General features: G+C 43.5%; 1 protein-coding gene across 2 annotated transcripts in view; it reads right to left on the minus strand.

The window, feature by feature from the left end:
- LOC139749486 (uncharacterized) overlaps nt 1-16363 on the minus strand; it is a 32439-nt gene extending 16076 nt beyond the window's left edge. The window contains exons 1-2 of one of the 2 annotated variants that reach the window (XM_071663404.1): nt 16215-16363; nt 7263-7364 (exon numbers count right to left, since the gene is read on the minus strand). In XM_071663404.1, the coding sequence (XP_071519505.1) occupies nt 7263-7364; nt 16215-16225 (113 nt within the window). In that variant the 5' untranslated portion in view covers nt 16226-16363. Of the gene's footprint in view, nt 1-3115; nt 3511-7262; nt 7365-16214 lie in introns of those variants that run through there. The other variant, XM_071663405.1, reaches the window with a different exon arrangement.
- Between the last annotated feature and the right edge of the window lie 4384 nt (nt 16364-20747).

Below are 20747 nucleotides of genomic sequence, written 5' to 3' on the forward strand. Positions count from 1 at the left end.
TTCAATGATCTGTGTACCTGTGAGTTTCTGTTGTCCTCCACGTTCGCAAACAGCCTCGAGAGGACCCGTTGATGTGTTGCTGTTTGCATTCCTTAGTACAGCGCACGACTCGCTTGTGGGGTTCATCATCAATGCCTAGCCTCTCTGTGCGTCTTTCTGTGGAGGACACTCAGCTCAGCATCCCTGAACAACACCACCCAGGAGCTTGTGTGCCATCAAAACCATAAAACTCCTGGTGAGTCGCAAGTTTCTTCGTCATTATCAACAACAACTTTCTCTGGCCAGTGTTTCTGTAAAGTCATTCAGCACCTCAGCTCTTACTGAAGAACACCACTACCAACACCTAACGCTAAAGAAAAAAAAAATGGCCTTTGTTTCTTTAAATAAAAGCCCAAGAGGGTCCATTATGCTACTTGTCGTATATCGCAGCTTTGTCATCCATTTAAATGTGGTGTGTAATTGCCTAATTGTACCGTAAGGCAAGAGAGTTTTACACTTGTGGGACCCCATCTTTTCAACATTCTCTGTTATCTATACAGCGTTTTAAACTTCAGTATTCTGTTCACTTTCATCACACCCACACTCCATTAATTCCAGTCATCTCCATTTCGTATACTATAGAAATATCTCTATGTTTTCATAAATTTCTTGTTTAATTTCATATTATATCTTCTATTTGTTCTATCCTTACGTCTTTAGGATACCTGATTACTGTCTATTTCATGAATCTCCTAAGTGTATACTCCTATATGTATACACACACACACACACACACACACACACACACACACACACACACACACACACACACACACACACACACACACACACACACACACACACACACACACACACACACACACACACACACACACACACACCACAGCCTAAGTCATGTAGCCGTTTATCGACCAGCACCGAGAGGAGGATGAACACCTGGGTTGGCTGTCGCCCGACTGCCACGCCCAGGATTCGAACCCGTGCGGATCCCACCCATCCGCTACATACATGCATACTAACGTCCATACACATGCAGACAGACTGATATGTCGGAACATATTACATACTGGGAATAATCCTCGTGCAAGAGGTGTTCTCTGGAGCGTGACTCTGAGTTCTGGTCATTAATATCTGACGAGGAAAACTTTGGGGGAATCGGCTCCTCAGAACAGCAACCTTGATTAGTGAGGCTCACTGATACACTCAGGTTATAAGTCGGACACTTAAGTGAAAGTCGAATCCCTCAGGCATCAGTGCTACTTATGACAGGAAGAGGAATGAAGAAGTGCAGGAGGATGAGGAAGGATAGGAAGAGGATGGAGAACAGAAATTTGAGCACGGGGAATGACGAAGAATAATAAAAGAATGAGGAAGAATGAAAAGAGGATGAAGAATACAGAAAAGAGCAGGAGGAAGAAGAAGAAGAATAGAATGAGGATGAAGAGGAACAGGAAGTAGAACAAGAGGCTGAAGAAGGATAGGAAGAGACTGAAGAAGAATAGGAAGAAGAGATGGAGGATGAGGGACAGGAGGAGGGAGAATAGGAAGAAGACAAAGGGTAGAAGGGGCGTGAGTCAGGGGTGCTAGTGATGATACATCCACCTCACGTAAGTTGTAGCTACCCTTCACCACAGGATGCACCGCTGACACAACCTTCACCACGGGGTAGCACATACCACCATCATACCATGGTATCTCAGCTCCGGCGACACTCATAATGGGTCAAGCTTTCTATGAGAGTATTCTAACACCTGTGTGAGGTTATGTGCACATGCCATGGGACCAATCAATGGAATGGTACTCGTCCCTGTCGTGATCAACGCGTTGCCGACGAGGAAATCGCTGGCGACGATGACATCATTTACGACATAAAGACGACGTCGACGACGACGACAGGCGAGGAAAACGACGATGAAGAACGACCACGTCGCCAGCGCAGATCTTCCGCCGAAGTTAAAATAAGGATGAGACTGAATCAGGTCGACGTTTTTTCTCGTAGACACAGGTAATGAGGCGAGCGTCCGGCTCGGCTGTTGTTGCCTGCCTCCCTCGCTAGCCTTGAGGATGCGCGGGAGGCGACACTCGACGGTATGACCGCCAGTCAAGCGTCAGGTCAGGTCAGGCGTCACCAGGAGGGAGTACCCAGGGGTAGGTACAGCTAATGAGAACCTGGTGAGGTACCAGGCCAGAGGTAGCAGCTACAGTGGACTGCTGGAACCACCGCAGTCTCTCTCTCTCTCTCTCTCTCTCTCTCTCTCTCTCTCTCTCTCTCTCTCTCTCTCTCTCTCTCTCTCTCTCTCTTCCCCCATACACGCACGCACACACACACACACACACACACACACACCACACACACACACACCACCAGCTATAAGGATTCCTATCTCAGCGTTCAAATAACTTTACAAAATATCTCCACAATATTCATTCATTTCTTCCCTACTTCTCTATAGCGCCATTAAGGAAGAAATAACCCTCACCACAACACCGCATCACTGGTCTCCAAACGAAGTGCTTCTTCCCAGTCACTTGAGAAACTCACACAGTTGGCCACTACCTCACTCCATGTTTAGATACAACTTAGAACTTCACATTGTGTTACACTTGCTGCTTAACAACCACATAAAGAACGAGGCTTCCTACAGGTATCACATTATGACCTAGGCAGTGTCATCACCCAACAAGGAAGGGCCTCCGTAGAAGCTATGCCTTCTATGGTAGAAGACGTCATAGCCAACGCTAGTTCGTCTTCACAGAATATAAAACGTAAGGTATGAACATTGATAAGAGTGGGAGTAATGAGATGGTGTCGAGGAGGGGCACCGGCTCTTCACAATATAAACTTGTGCCTCATTGATGAGGGAGCTGGGACCTTGAGTGTAGCTTAACATCAGTGGGCGTCGCAGGCCCACAGGCAGGTGAGGTGATGGCGTGCAAGTGTCTCACACACAACATGACTTTCCATACATCCACCTCGAACTCCTGTTGCTGCACAGTTTTCTGTTCTTACGGGACGGCTCAGGTTAGTGTGAGCAGATGAAGCAGCCCTCACTCCTCACCAGTATACGTGCACCACAACAGTGGTTTCTTCAGTGCAAAGAAGACTGCAACTTACCAGTGGGGCGTCATGTTGGTGTCGAGGATAGGAGGTCCGCTGGCTGCTCCGACACAAGCTTCAGTCACCTGTCTCAAACCATTCCCTCACTGCACCTCCTCGCCAGTGATGCGAAAGCTTTTATGTCGCTTGGTTCACAATAGTCGCAATAAACACCTTCAGAGGTTAATATACTGACACTCTAGACCAACTCAATCCAAAAACAACGCTGGATATTTTTCCTATCGGCGAGATGGATGCCAAACCGCGAGCTCTTTTTCAAATCACTTGCAATGTCAACGCGTCACTGGTCTCGTCTTCCTCGTACAGACAAGAGCGCTGGAACTACAGCGCAGTATAGATGCGGGGCGTGAGGTGTGTGCTCGCTGCCGACGACCCAGGGAGTGCGCTGCAGCAGTGCTCGCTACGAGTAATAAAAATTTCACTCTCCGTTACAACACTTTCCCTGGCCAGTGGCGTCTGACCCAGCACCTGGCGTGGGGAGGGAGGGAGGGACCCGGCAACCCCGGGGGTGGAGTGTCTCCTCCAACACAGTGTCAATATGACTGCCCTCCACCCTCTCCACCTTAGGAATAAGAAAATAAGATGTCAGGCAGAAACCGGCTGCTGAGAACCCCATTCCACCTCCAACCTTCTCTCCTCCGACTTTCGTTTGTAACTTGATAGAATAATAGAAACCTACTCAACGCTCCGCAGTGGAGGCCGGGAGACGTAATTTGCTTCATCCTAATCCAATCATTTGAGGAAAACACATATTTGCTGTGAAGGGGAAAAAATATCTAATGCACCGAGAAAACATGTCTTCTCTGAGGCCAATTCACGAAAAAAGAACACACGTACATTTTTGAACCCATTTGCTGTATAGATATAGATGCTGACACACGCAACATACAGACTGACCACTAATGACACCTTGAGGCACTGGAGACACACCTGCCACATATTATAGATAACACTGTACACAACAAATATGGTATATATATATATATATATATATATATATATATGTGTGTGTGTGTGTGTGTGTGTGTTTGAATGGATGGGTCTTTCTTCGTCTGTGATTCAAAATCATACCGACAAATCGTGGCTATAGACACAATATCAGACGATATAAATAACTATTTCACGTAGTCCGGACATTTGTAATCAAACATATAAAGACATTATCTGTAGCACTGCAGCATCGGAGTCATAAACTACACGTTAGGTGTAAATATGTCGAAATAAGAACAGTAACACGGAAACAGGCAAATTCCCAGACATAGTCAAGTTGTGATATTGATACATTATAGACATAAAACATCTGCCCAGGTGTATTGTTGACAGTATTATGGAGACCAACGTGTAGCACCTACGTGTCAGTAATCTAGCGACCAACACTGGGAGGTGGTAATGCTGCATGAACGTGCAGTGGCAGCCTCCGGAGCCCGAGCCACCTGGCTCAACACATCAACCCTATTCCTCTGTCACAATGATCACTGCGGGCGTCATTATGGTACATACTTATCGTACGGTCGGTCACTGTGTGCCTCCTGGCCAAGATGTCCTTATCAAGTATGCTGGGGTAATCATCATACGTGGCATGATACAGTATATCCACACCAGTAGCCGATGTGGTCACCACATGGTTCACAAATGGTAGGGAACAACCACAGTGTAGTTGCGGTAAAGTTCGCAGGTCATTCGAATCGCAACAGCAGTCGACGTGAGGGTGGTATGCATCCACAATGTGTCAGTCAACCGTCTGTTTCTCAATGTGATTGGGTTGTTAAGGTCTACAGGATGATCATTTTCTTGCCAACACTTAGCCATGGAATTGTGAACAAGTCTCACTGGATAGGCAGGAGGACATTCTGTACATTTCGTAATGACAAGGTAGAAAGGGATGACATATCTAAATGTTTAGTGTAGCCCTATCCTTCTAACTTAGCTAATGCACGAGTTTCTTAAAAAAAAAAAAAACGGTGCTTTTAATGTTGCTTTCCACTATAACACTATTAGTATGACCAGTTAAAAATAAGTCTAATTTTCAGAAAATTGGGAGTTTTAAAGATGTATGTATTTGTCAGACGGGTAAAATAGAAACATGCTATTGGCACAGTTCTTCAGTGCGCAGTAACCAAAGTAATGCTGTTGCTCAATACACATATCGCTACCCATGCCAACCATCCACCTTTAACCCATTTTACCACAAGGCATCCAACAAGTTCCCTTTAACGGCCAGAACACTCCTTAGTCTGGTATTCCGGAACGAGGATGTACAAGCTTGTTTGTTTGTGTTGGGATTTGAAATCTTGCGAATGGTTTACACCTGGTACGGTGGATTTCCTCCGTGTTGTGTATTGTAAAGTTTCAACACAAAATCATCTGGACTCTTACTGAAGTGCGATTACCCTTTATTATCATCACGGTTTAATGTGATCGTCATTATCATATATATATATATATATATATATATATATATATATATATATATATATATATATATATATAAACCCAAAGGACCCCTTCACCAGGGTTCCTTCAGCTTCAAGGCTGCGCTATGATCAGTATCAGGGAAACGATGGATTCTTGTCTTGCGAGAAATTCTCCGACGAGATTTGACTCCAACGGTACAACGTCGCCGAAGGTGATATTTCACTCGCGGCGCACCCACAAGCAGGCGAGGTCCGAGCGCATATATTTAATCACCGTGCGCGCATGGTGGTGCGCGATTCCTCCCCACCCACCCCTCCTCCCGGACTCGAGAGGGTTCGTGTGAGATTCGTACTCTCGGACCGCAGATATTCGAATGAAATTCGCTTATCACTGGAAACATAATACGTGGCCTTGCCGGGAAGGTGTGGGATACTCCTGACTTTGAGTATTTGTGTGTGTGTGTGTGTGTGCGCGAGAGAGTCTCACGGCCTGTTGTGCGATTCATCTTGCTGTCAGGCCTTTCTACTCCATATCCTGTGGTATCCTAGGGAGGGATCTCCTGGTCCTTTACAAAATCTTCGTTTTCAGCACAGCGACCGTCCTGTGCGTCTGTCATACAACAGCGCATGGGTCTATGATGTTACGGAACTTGCTTTCACTGATCACTAACACACACACACACACACACACACAATGCTTAACGAACACTTGGCAGCTGATGGCCATTACATCCAACAACAAACGAGATTATTTGGGTAAACACTCAAATGTATCTCAGCACACAGATGGCTGAACCCGGAGGAAGGCAGACAATACTCGCAGTCACGCTCCGTATCTGGTGCCTCTTACCGCCAGGTGATAGTCTTCCTGGCTGATACAGCCGAGTCAAACAACATCCATCAACAGCACATTCGAAACAAGCGGTTAGTTACCTTTTGCCGAAGGAAATTCTCCGTCATAATTGCTATAGAGAGATTGTGGCCGGTTCGGAAACCGTCATTATCTCGCTATATCTTCCAAGGAATGGCAATGCCTTGGGTGAAGGTAGGAAATAACACGGAGAGCTGGTCCACGTAGCCCACACATCGGAGGAGTTACGTCGCAATGACAGCAATCAACAGTGATCTACCAGGTGGTCGTCTGTAATGTCTGTGGTGGTGGAGTGTGTCGCGCCGCCCAGCGACACACAACCAGGCGACTAGGTCTGCTAGGCTATAGTTTCCCTCCCCCTCCTAAGCGTGGCCCAGTGCCCTAACACCTGATGCAGCATTACCACTTGGTTCCAGGAATGCCAGAGTTGTCCATGACCGCCACAAAGCGGTTCGTGTCGCTACGGAGTAGATATTAACCCATGATGATGAATTCGTCAATAAACGGTAACCCAATACAGGACGGGATAGCTGCGTGCCGAAAATGATTAATATTGATATATATGATAGTGAATTAATCAACTGCAAGACATCTGAATGATAAAGCTATGAATTTTCTTTTCACAATGGAGGGTCCGGTTACGGACAGAAGTCCACACCAAGGCCGGGCATTAAATTGAAATATGGAGAAGACAATGAATGGGAAAAAGAAAAGATAAAGTATTAACGAATTTTGGAGAAAGTGATAAACATGTCCTTTAAAATGTGCCAGGTCATAGTTATTGTGAAAGACATAAGAAGGTAAAGAGTTCCAAAGCTTTAAGGTGAAGGGAAAGAAACAGTTATCAAAACAGCCCTACCTTGAGTTGCCAACGACGACAGCTTGCAGAGTATTGTGTGGTCTAACAAGATGTGGGGGCACACAAGCAGCCAGCTTTCGGGAGCAAAAGCCAAAGTAATACCTATGGAAGAGGGAAAGTGAATCAGTAACATGGAACAATATATATGTAAGGTGAGATCGCACTTCAGGTTCAATTCTATCTAATATGTAATTTTTCTATACATGTGGCACGACATGTGGCACGACATATAAGTTATCTAAATCCCAACATCACACTTGAGTCCCGCTGTCCAGCACCAATCCGTACAGACCAACCACTGTCCGCTTTGTCTGGCAGTAACCGTTGAAAGGGAGAGTGATTAAGGGGGGTCACGTGGCGTGGGCCTGACTGGGTAGCTGCGTGCGCCTTGAACAACTTGATGTTTTTGAGTTTTGTTAATTCTCTTATTAATATGTTCAACGCCAAGATGGGCTTTAGATTTGCTTGGGGATAGATTAAAGTTCTTAGCTATCAAGACATTCAATGACGTTACATGTGGCATAATTCGCAGAGGGTTATAGAATAACGGTATTTTGGTGATCATTACATGTTAAATAAAATTGAACTACTAAAGTGCGATTTCACCTTCATAACTTTCATCACGGACTGTGATGATATATATATATATATATATATATATATATATATATATATATATATATATATATATATATATATATATATTCGTATGGCGATTCAAAATCAAACCGACAAATCTTGACTATAGACAATGAGAACGTCATATATCCAGTGAACGCAGATTCACGTATGTAATTAGATAAAGGCAACTTAGCAACGACCAGTTTGAGCCCACCACCTCCGTCATCAACCCCCATCCCAACCATCCCACCACCTCCGTCTTCCTGGTCACTGCTGCGTCTTAGTACATATAATTTGGTCGTTGCTTCCCAAGTGACATCTTGATACTAACGGCATTATACAGAAATAATGGACAGTCATCCGTCTACGTTGTACGTATCAGTTTCGTATCGTCACGTAATCATATCTGGTATTCAGAACAATGCAACAATACAGTGGTATGGTACTGCGGCAACTACCTAGCCTCGACCCACCTTCGCTCCTTGAATTATCATCTCTACATGATTACTGTGTATACAGCCGACCTCCCTGGTATCATCTGATTACGTTACACGTACTATCACTGAATCTGTCGTAATTGCTAATATCAAATCATTTCAATTTCATCTCCAGGTAACTTTAAAGCACATCCTATTATCTACCAAATCATCATGAAAAAATGATCAAGACAAGATGAATAGTAGTGGAACACGCGTCTCGCTACCCAGGGCAGCCACTCACACACAACCCCGCTAAACCACAAGACAACCCCCCACCTCCTCGTTTTTCCCATTACCAGGCAGGACAGCCTCTGGTCTGGTACGGTGGTAGCAGGGTGTGCAGGTCTGTATGCTTGTGCTGGGATCTGCAATTTGTGAATTGCTTACACTTGATGAGGCGGAAGATTCCCTCCACGAAGTATGTGTTTTGTTGAGTTTCAATGGGCAAAATTATATGAACTCTTGCTGAAGCGCGATTACCCACATATATATATATATATATATATATATATATATATATATATATATATATATATATATATATGCACACAAAGAAGCGGAGTTTGCTCGCGAGTCCACACAGTTGAGAAGGTCAGAATAAATTGCTCCACAGGAGCATGTAAGAGGGAGGGGAGGACCAGTTCCCTCCTCAGGCAAGTCGTACATATCACACGGAAATTAATGTTTCACGTCATATGACTCTGGCCCGACGCACGTGATGGTGCGAGAAGGCCGTAGGTGCGTCGGTGAGGAGGAGAGAAAGCCTCGCTCTGGCCGATCTCTACTCCCTGGCCACTGAACCAGTGTTGGTGAGGGTGAGGAGAAAGCTGGCGCAAGTTATAAGGCGGCCGACAACGGCGCCTCGCTCCAGTCTACGAGGGACGTTGCCTGTGGGATCGTTACATGTTTTCACATCTGAAGATATAGTATATCTCGCAAACCTTACGTACCATCACTTATGTCATTTCTGATAATAAACCATTTAACATAAAATTGCCTTTAAAAAGATGAAGTTAAAAAGATAGTAGGAAAACTGGATCATGGCGAGATTTCAGGAGAATATATATTAGCGACCGTGCAAAATACAATAGATCAGTTGGCGACCAAGCGTTACGTACCGGGACATACGTTTTATAGATAATGAACTACAGACTCTGGGTTCGTGATCCGCTGATTGATGGGTCACGCAGAATAAACACCAGAAAATGTTTTATAACATTAGTCGCCTTTGCTCCACGATACTGATGCTCTTTATGATAGCACCAAGACATATGGATCACGGAATTTATGACTCCAAAGACATCTTTATGGTTCCGCAAATGTTTATACATCATTAGAACGCATACGATTACAGTAGCACGTACAGAGGCACATCAGCACGTACACGCGTACAACAGAACATACATGGGTACATTAGTACATAAACGGTCATATGAGCACCTAGACTGTCATATCTACCACGTAAATTAATGTATCAACATGTTAAAGGTTATATAAGGCGTTACATTAGCAAGTAGGTGGTTATATTAGCATGCTATCTGAGTGGTTGGTGTTGCATGAGCATGTAGACACTTATATCAATACGTAGACTATGTTAGCAAACAGACATCTATATCAACACGTACATGCTTGTGTTAGCTCCTTGAAAGTTATGAATACACGCATTACGTTTACGCGATTTTATATGAGAAAGACAGATATCATGAGACATGATTGGCTCACAACTAAATTGTCTCAAAAAAAGTGCTTCAATTCTACAAAAAAAAAAATCAATTCCGCTCGGTACGTTTTTAAGCTATCACCGACTCTCCCACTGCTGCACATTAGCCTTCTAGTGTCCCCGTTTCCGCTGTCGTTTATAGGTTTATTTCTGGCGTTTTTCTCGAAGTCTACCTGCATTTATAAAATACTTGTCTAAACGACTTTTGAAGGTATCTATAGTTTCAGCATTCACTACCTCTGACGGTAACTTATTCTAGTGCTCAACACACCTATAGGAAAAGAAACTTTTTTCACATCCATACAATATCTTTTAGCTTTGTTTTATTCCATTTGTCCTGGTAACTGTATTTTCTTGTATTTCAAAAAGATGTTCGTGATTTACTTTATCGTAACAGTTCAGAATTTTGAACAATTGTATTAAGTAGCCGCAAAGTTTACGTTTTTTAAGGGAGAAGAGATCCAATCGTTTTAGCCTCTTTTCGTATGCCAGATTTCTAAGGGATGGAATCAGTTTTGTCGCGCGTCTTTGTACCAGCTCTAATTTTCCTCGTCTTTTTTTGTAGTTTGGGAACCAAAGCTGGACTGCATATTCAAGGTGGGGTCTTACTAGATAATTATAAAGTGTGAGAATTGTTTCTGGTGTCTTGTAATCTATGTTCCTGGCTATGAAACCTAACATTTGGTTGCCTCTTTTACTTGCTGCTTGACACTGTTTAGTGTATTGCAAATTTTTGCTAATGACAACTCCAAGATCCTTTTCTTCATTCACTTTAGTTAGTTTCCGAATAGTTTGTAGTCGTAACGTATATCTTCTCGCCAAAGTGCATAACTTTACACTTGTCTACATTAAACTTCATGAGCCATCTGTCTGACCACTCAGATATTAAGTTGAGATTTCTTTGAATCATTTCGCAGTCCCGCCTGTTTACAGCTCTACCTCCTAGTTTAGTATCGTCAGCAAATTTGGAGATCTTAGATATGACACCGAGTTCTAGGTCATTAATCCATATTATGAAAAGAATTGGGCTCAGGACCGACCCCTGTGGTACACCACTCGTTACGTCTAGCCAATGTGAGGCTTCGCCACTTAATACGACACGCAGCTTTCTTCTGGTAAGCCAGTCTCTGATCCGTGCACAATGTTCTTCACCAATTCCATGTGCTCAGAGTTTATGTAAAGTCTCCTGTTATGTACTTCATCGAAAGCCTTTTGCAGATCTAAATATACTACATCGAAAGGTAATTTTTCGTCCCAGTTCTGATAAACGACAATTCCAGCAAATTCGTCATCCAGGATCTGATGCGGAAACCGAGTTGGTTGTCCGATATCATTTTTTGTTCTAGAAACGTGACAATTCTATCTTATCATTTTCCATCATTTTACCTAATACTGACTTAAGGAAAATTGTGCGATGGTTCAAGGCACACTTTGTCTCCTTTTATATATATATATATATATATATATATATATATATATATATATATATATATATATATATATATATAGGAGTAATTTGCTAGTTTCCACTATGCTGGCACATAACTATCCGATGTAGATTTGTTAAATATTTCTATGAGGTATATCAGCTGTCTCCTGACCTCTTTTAGAAATCTTGGAGCTAAGTTATCTGGGCCGTTGTTAGGATTTAATTAATGTAATTAATTGATCTATTCATCCATGACATTTCGGCCTCTAGACAGTGTTACATTAGCATGTAGACGCTTGCAATTGCAAGTAGAAGTTAGCTCGGTAGACAGTTATACTCTCATAAGGAAGGGTATGGTGAAATACAGACGGTTATACTTCCACATTGAAGGCCATCCACAGCATGTACGAAGTTATATGTGGCACGTGGAAGGTTATACCATCTTGTAGACGGCCTATTAGCATGAAGGCGGCTATCACTCGCCACATACTTGGTCACATAAGCTGTAGAAGGTTATATCAACACTACATCGTAATACTACCGCGCCGGCGATCATATCAACACGTACAAGGTTATTATATTAACACGTGGACCGTTACATTGAGCAAAAGGTTGTTAAAAAGTTTATTACAGCACGTAAATAAGTGGCGATATTGGCACATAGGTAGCTCCTGTAGCGTGTCCATGATTACGTAAGCACGTGAGCTGCCATAATAGCATATAGGCGGTTATTTTAGCAGGTAGACGTCTACTTTAGTATGCAGACGGATATATCAACTTTTAGAGGATTATATCCACAGGTATGCGGGTATACTACCACACAGAGTGGGTTCTCTTTGCATGTATATATATTCGCATTTAGCACGACGCTTAACTAGCACATAGTTATATTAGCACGTATACAATTATATATTCCTGCGAAGACGGCTGCATCATCATGTTGAAGCCTTTATCAAGAACCCACACGGCTATTTCGGCACGCAAACTTTCATATCACCACGTAGATAGCTTGGATAACACTCTCTCATGAATTATCATAAATACGTACGGTTAAGAGAACTTTAAAGATGATGGAAACTACACTCGTTATTTAGGCCTCGCGAACACCTGTGAAGTAAATGATTACTTTTCAGAACCATGTGAAGACTAACAAGCTCTTACAGGTACGTCACGAGGCTCAAAATTCGTTTAAGATCCAGCAAATGATAATAAGAATCCATGGATTAGTTCGTGGCAACACTTAAATACACAGACATGTTTGGGGTTTCACTAATACGAAAGTCTAATTAATATTCGTGAGACTACGAATGTATTTTACTACCTTTGGGTGTTGAAGAGAATGAGTATCGAGAGCTTCATCAAAGGACTAGCCTTTAATTTTCGAGTTAGCCATCATCAGTAGTGAGTAGCACTCTCCCTTCCTGCCTCCCTCATGTGGTACTGTACCGTGATGCTGAAAGCCTCATCCCCCGCGAAAAAAAAAGAAAGAATCCCATTTGATATGTAACGCTTGGGATCTGCTTAAATGGAAACGGTATTCTTCTGTGCTGACTGTAATCTATCATCTATACGTCATGCAAAGCATGGGACGTCGTCGGTGTGGAGCGAGGGAAGGGGTACAAATACTGTTGATGCGAGGTCAAAGTTCATGGTTAGAAATTCGAGAGGGATATGGTCCAAGCGAGGTCCTGGCTGGGTATCATATCCTCCACTGATATCATGGCTATGTTAGCATTAGAGTTCGTCCCAGGAACGTCTCTCATATCCAGTGATAGGGGTGAGGTTCAGGGCGTTGCCCTTGGCTCTGGGTAGAGTCGTATTACGAGGTAGATTTCACGAGCTTGTGCTAACAGAAGCCTTTATCTCCCACTTGTCTCCTGAAGGACGTTTGTCTTTGACTGTGGCCATGACAGTCATCAGATGGTGACATGAATAAGAGAGTTTTGGTTTAAGCAATAACTTTCCTACGGTAAAATGCTCCTGGTGTTGTTTTCATTATGACGTAGGAAAATTGAGTGCTTTCTAGATAAACTTTCACTTTAATTTCTCATTGCATACATCATCCTGAAGAAACGATTTCTTTCTAGAGTGTTTAGTTCAACATTCCAGAGTCCCATTTTTTTCGTATTGTGTCGAAGAATTGACTTTATTGTATAATGAAAATCATATTGCCAGATGATTAGCACATGCGAATATCATATCGGGTATGATTCGCAGAAGAATTCTGATGATTCACTTAGTAAAGGTATCTATAATCACTCTCTAGTGGTCTCTCCTCCTCTAACTTTCACCTAAGGAGGATCTCTCTGCTGCGGTGCCGCCAGTGTGGGCGGGGCACCGAACCCAGTACACAGGATGGGCCAACAGTCACATGGCAGCGCGACACCACAACAGGTCAGGTCGGGGTAAACACCTTCCTACCCAAGGGTCGTATGGTCGTGTTCTATGGTCGTACCGTCGAACTCGAGAGTCTTGCTGTCATGCTCAAGATTTTAAAGCGATAGCACCGATCTATACACCTCCTGTGCTGTGGTTTACGTACACGTCCAGATCCCACGACATGACGGAGCCTGACTCCCTCCGTCCTTCTCTTTGTGCTTGACGAGTAGAGCCACATACCTCAGTGAGGCACACTCATAACCACCTTAGCTTCCCTCACGTGGAACAACAACACCGCCACCATCGGAGACTCCCGTCATGCCCACGAGACTAGACTTTCTCCTGCTGGAACATTGTCTTCACTAGACGCTGAGGCAGTCTGAACAAGTACCCCGTTCCTCGCCGATTATACATCCTGTGGCACTCTTCGTAAATAACTAATTGATTTCGTTGTATATATATATATATATATATATATATATATATATATATATATATATATATATATACATATACATATATGGGAGGGAAGGATCCTGCTTATGGCAGAAATGCCCCGTCACATATACCCTCGCATATCTGCGTTCACGTTAAGTGGTGATGAAATTACATACTTGGCATGAGTTAGTATGAGCATTATGACGGTAACGACTTGAAGTTTCCCTTCATTACTTCCAGGCCTAGACCTATCTGATGGTAAGGGCTGACAAGTTTCCTTCAGTTCCTCACCTGCTCCCAAGTATACTACCTTCCTCCAGGCGTCACCTGTCGCGTTTGATAACGACCACGACGGCAAGCAAAACAAAATATTCAGTAAGCATTTACAAAATATCGTGTGGTCTAATTTCATTGCTGCGTGTATTAAACATTCACTTTAAGAGCAGTACTGGAGATGATGAGCAAAGCCATGTCGATATGTGTAACTCGTATATAAAAACAAAGAAACTCGTCATAACTCGAATTTTCAGTTCGTTGTGAGGTATTAAGATTTTCCTACCGTGTTTCAACACGTTGCCAGTCCTCATACCGAAGATGGTTTCGCACACTCGCTGACCATCCGTCAGTATACGTACACGACGCGGACCCCACAGTTGAAACATCCTGGCCAACGGCGACGATTGCTGCCAGAAGGTTACGGTTTCACGATGGGACGACCCCTGAGCACGAAGGAACGACCCTTGAGCATGACGGGGCTGCACTTCGGTACGATCCTTGCGCGGGACGATATGATCCTGGGGTATCATGAAGTCTTGCTTGGCCACTGTCCTCAAGGGTCGTGCCATTGTGTTCAGTCACTTCATGAAACAACGCTAATGAATTGAGAATAATTGTTCACCCCTTGCATGTGGCGAGAGTCAACAGTAACTGCTCTTCAACAAGAACGTACTTCATAGCCACACGGAACACCAGGGAACCAGGTAACTTTGGTTATATGACCAAACTGTTGAATGGGCCAGTTAACAATGTAACGTGAGGTTAACGTGCTTTCGGAGATGTCCTTCATCACTATGAGCCAGGAAGAAATACATAAACAACTTCATATTCATCATCTCCAACCCACCATCCCCAGAGTGCCGAGGACTGGCCATTTTACCTGTATAAACGTTATCTCGCACTTGACTTCTGGGTGTATGCGAACCTCTGGATACACGCAACATGAATATAAGCTTGGAAAGAGACTCTGCGTTAAGACACATGGATCAAAATCCTTCACCAGCTTCCCTGTGTCTTTTCAGACAGTTTTAATACTGTCCATTACGCTTTCCCCATCTTATCTCGTAGGTGTTACGCCGTAACATCTACTAAAAAGGTAAGACATTCTCACTTGGCCTATCACATCCCAATGATTTCTCCAGTTACGGTAGACCAAAGAAATTAGAAACAACACTGTAATGTTGATCATGTAAGACAGTCTCCCGGAACCAAGCGACTGTTGGTTCGACCATTCACCATGAGTTGCTCGCCAACATTCACTTCAACACGCTTCAACACTCCTGCGTTTGCTGTAGAAATCCTACGTGACGTCTCACGGCTGGAGTGGAATTTGTTGACGGGGGTAGGTAATGATGCCTCAGTGGATGCTTTATAGAACGTGCACGGAAATACAACCTTTTACCACCATCATCATCACCACCACCAACTCCACTCCTCCAACACGGCAGGCTCGACACAACCTCCACCATGACCTGCCCCATCACCACCGCCCTCACCATCATTCCTACAACACGGGCGTCCTAGACATCTCCACCACCAACACGGGCGCCTGACACAACCCCCACCACTATACCATCACAACCATTCACCTGGCCACTCTCATTACTCACTTGACCCTCATTCGAGGTAGGCGTGCTCCAGCCGGCTCGGTGAGTGCAGTATTTTTTCCCTAGACGCCCTACCCTCCTCCCTTGTCTTGCCTTCAGTGTAATCTGGAATTTGAAAAAAAAAAATTCTTAGTAGAACACTAGATATGGTTTTTGTTACCTTTCGTGTGATCTACACTGTAGGTGTTAAAAGGTATCAATGAAAACAGGATAACTATCAAATGTGCTGCCAGTAGACCTAGTGTGTTTAAGGGTGACTTGGGTTAGTCATACTATGGGCCAAAGTTGGCTTACTGTGTGTGAGGGTGACTCGGGGATGGTGTTGTATGAAATACTATACATAAATATCTAGAAAACTTGAATTCGAATAAGTCTTGTTGTTTTGATGATATTACCACCAAAATAATGAAACAGGTAGGCTGGCAGATACTATTCCCGAACATCATCATTTTCAAGAAATCACATCAGGAAGCGCAAGTACGATAACGCTGGAAACTTACCATTGTTAAACTAATTTTCAAAAATAGAAATGCACGTCTATCTACCGTCCCATGTCCTATTAGCGGTTCTAAGAGAATTTTAAAAACACGGTAAAATTGGTTCGCTTTTGAAATAAAGTTATAACCTATTATAAAAAATGGGTTTAGAAATAAAACATCAGTGTATGAATTCTGGTGGAATTCATAGGTCATGAAAATTAAACAAGGGACTCCAAACACCACTTGAGCTTTTAAAATTCTTCCTCAAAGTGCCACTAACAGACTTGATGAACGAAGCTATAGCTCAAAGCGTAGGAAACCAAATGTGTACTAACGTGGCGGACCTGCTCAAGGATGCATGGTATTAGATGGGGAGGCGTCTTATACTGTATCACAAAGCTCGGTTCTCGAGCCCATACGGGATGCCACAAAGCTCGGTCCTTCAACCCATACTTTTCGTTTTCTGTCAGCAATCTGGAGACAGGTCTCACGAGCAGGATTTCAAAATTTATCTACGACATGAAAGAAGGATATGCAGCCGAAAGACTCGAACTTGTATGAATTAATTGATGGAGTAGTTTGAAACATGATAAATGGACTTGTGTCGACAGATACAAAGTATTTCAATTTGGCGCTAAAAGGATGACTCAAGCCTGACCTAAAATTACGATAGATATTGCCTGCTACATACCATGCAGCCCACGGGATGCTTGGTCTCATACCTAGAAACATAGACCATAAAAAGGTAATAATTTTCAATCTATATAACGCCTTGGTCGAAACAAGTTTGGAATAAGGTGTTAAGTTGTGGTCAGCAAACCTTACCAGGGATGAAGAAAAACTAGAACTAGTTCAAAGAAGAGCAACAAAAATAATTCCGTCACTCAAACCAAAGCCTCATGAAGGAAGAGTCAGAGACGTAGAATTAGTCTCGCTGGTGAAGCAGACACCGAAGAGTTCTAATCGAAGAACTTAATATTCTCAGCAACAGAGCATAAAAGAATTCTTATACGTCACACAGGGGTTCAGCGTCCAGAAATAATGGCGTGAAATCAAAGGCAATGAGACTTGACATCAACTTGGGCTGCTCAGGTGTAAAACGCGAGATTACCATTATACATAGTAAATGCGAAGACCACCATCATATCGAGGCGAGACCAACGCTACTGATATCTATTTTCACTAACAAGGCGCGTTATATGAAAGAGACTTTTGTAGTTATATTATAAACGTTGAACATCTTTTTGTGTTTTAGAGTCGAGCCCAAGAGAAACCCACCTCAGTTAGAGTAGGAAACTTTTTCCATTTACTACTTCCTATAAAATCCCTATGACAGTATATACTGCCCATACAACATAGTGTTCCCCGGGGGCAGAGGAGGGTGGGGGAGGTGCACATGGCCTCGACATGAGGTATTAGGGGTCCTGTTATCAGTCCTTCTTGTGTACCAACACCTCTATCATCACTTAACACGGCTCTCTTGGCACAACCTTCACCACAACCAATACCACCCTACTACCACCACCACCACCATCATCATCAGTGCACCAACACTGGCGCCTGACATAACTCGCCACAACCAACACTGCCAACATGACGGCCTCTCTCACGCGTAGAAAAAGAGAGGTAAAAGTAAAGAGAATAATGGAGATCAGTTAACGGAAAATTTACGGCCCTTCCATCTGACGAGAACGGGAGAAAGTTCTCTCAACGTTTAGCAGAATAAACTTTGGAAGAAAACGGGACGGTGCACTGCCTGGATGCGGAAGCGCAGCCCGAGAGTCTGATTATAAGGTCCGATGGGTTCTTGTCCCCTGACTATGGATGGAATACAGTCACCATATCCACGAGTTTTTCAAAGAAATTGTTGAAAATGCGTTGGCATGGATTCTGTACGTGGCGATATATTTCCAATCTATTGGTAAAAGGAAAAAAAAAAGATAAGCTCGAGCCAATGAGAGAATAGGAAAATCCTCTCTGAACAAACAGATCGAAGAGAAATGTTCACGTAACTCTATAATGCTGACGAAACAGACGTACGGGCGGGATCTAGCAACTTGATAGGTACGAAAGAGGTAAGCAAACCTGTAGGAGGGAGGAAGGGCGGGATGTGGTGGGAAGTTGTATAAATCATAGTTCGTTCTCATTACTCCCTTCGAGACGATGGTACGACCCTTGAGCACAATTGTACGACCTTAGAGCACGACGGTATGACCCTCTGGGCACAGCTGTAAGGTCATCGGCATGACGGTATGAGTACTTGAGTATGATAGCCTGGCCTTTGACCTAACCCCCTAAGGATCAGGTCAAAGGCCAGGCCATCATACCAAAGGGTCGTAAATATTCGACGACTAACTTTTCCCCTCAGCAGCATGTGTCGCTTTCATCATGTACATCGTCGCAAGTGACGGGATCCCATGCCAGCGCTCGTCGCGCGTTATTTTACCCCGCCGTTTCACACCTGGATGGGTGTCGTCGGTTGTGTGGTTCCGTGTAGGGCAACAGTCCGTGGCTCTTACATCATTGACAGATTCTATCGGAGATCTTACATCACAGCCAGACCTCCATCACAGCTCTTCCATCACTGGTAGACTCTATTTGAACTTTTACATTACTGTCTATCAGTGCTCTTGCAATACTGTCAGAATCAACCATGGCTCCTACATCACTGACAGACTCTATCAGAGCTCGTGTATCACTGGGAAACTCTAACATGAATTAAGTAAATTACGTATTACATAAATGGTAGACTCTCAGTGATTTTCCTATCACTAGCAGACTTTCTCAGAGCTCTTATATCACTGTCTAACTCTGCCTGAGCTCTTGCATCACAGGAAGACTCTATCAAAGCTCTAACACTAAAGGTAGACTCAATCAGAACTCTTACATCAATGGGAGTCTGATAACAGGTACACTTCTTCAGAGCTGCTACGTCGCTGGTAGACTAAATTCATCAAAGCTGTAACATCACAGGTAGACCATATCAGAGCTCTGACGTCACAGGTCTACCCTGTTAGAACTCTTAACATCACAGGTGAACTCCATCAGAGAGCTGGTTCTCAAGGAACACTCCCGTCCAAGTGCCGTGCTGGTGTTAGCGAATACTTCAGACGAGCTGCCCAGTACCACAAGGGAAGATGGTGTCCTCCCACATTTCAGAGACCCCGGGGTACACGTGTCGAGGCGGATCAAGAAAAACCTGCGTTGACCTTCCGTGTAGTCAGGCCACTCTGCCCACCTCATCTAAACTGTGACTGACTCTGTTTCACTGGCGTATTACAAGGAACTGTTCCAGTGAAATGTCTTTCATCACGCCATATCATTTAAGGAAAGATACTAAAGTGCGTTCGATTCTGCTTGAAACAAACACACACACACACACACACACACACACACACACACACACACACATATATGCAGAACCTTCACCATGAAGAGGTATATGCACAATCACCACTGGAAATATAAAATACGAAAAAGTACTTTTACTTATTACATCCTCAAACAGAGTGCAGGAGATACATGCGTTGAAATCATTAAATACAACAGGCAGCAGTGAGGCGGGGCTTCACTAATCCCCATGGAGAGCAGGTGAGCAGTGAGGTCTACTGATGTGACATGACGTGTCCGACCTTCCTCCCCTTACATGGTATGTGGACAGAGTTATCTGGTGGATACTTCTTGATAATTATTTCAGTTAACAGTTTCTCACATTCAAAATGGCCAAAGGCCATATTTTCGTTATGATCAAATGTGCCAGAGATCATATATGATTCAGTTACATTTCTTTCACTAAGACAATTTGATTTAGCTATGGTCTTAACTCCTTTCCAGTCGATATGGTGATCAAAGGCAGCTTTATGGTGGAATAAGCCATTGTTCTGTTGGGCTATCGTAACACTATACTTATGTTGTGAGATTCTAGTCTCCAAATTTTTCCCCAATTGTCCAATATAAAATTGGTTAGTTTTTACATGGGACTTTATAAACAACACCTGTAGTATTTGATGGGCTATTTTCTGTGAGGGCTTTCTTGATTGTGTTGTCATATTTGAAT

Source organism: Panulirus ornatus, chromosome 7 (assembly GCF_036320965.1).
Source record: "Panulirus ornatus isolate Po-2019 chromosome 7, ASM3632096v1, whole genome shotgun sequence".
Classification (NCBI taxonomy): domain Eukaryota; kingdom Metazoa; phylum Arthropoda; class Malacostraca; order Decapoda; family Palinuridae; genus Panulirus; species Panulirus ornatus.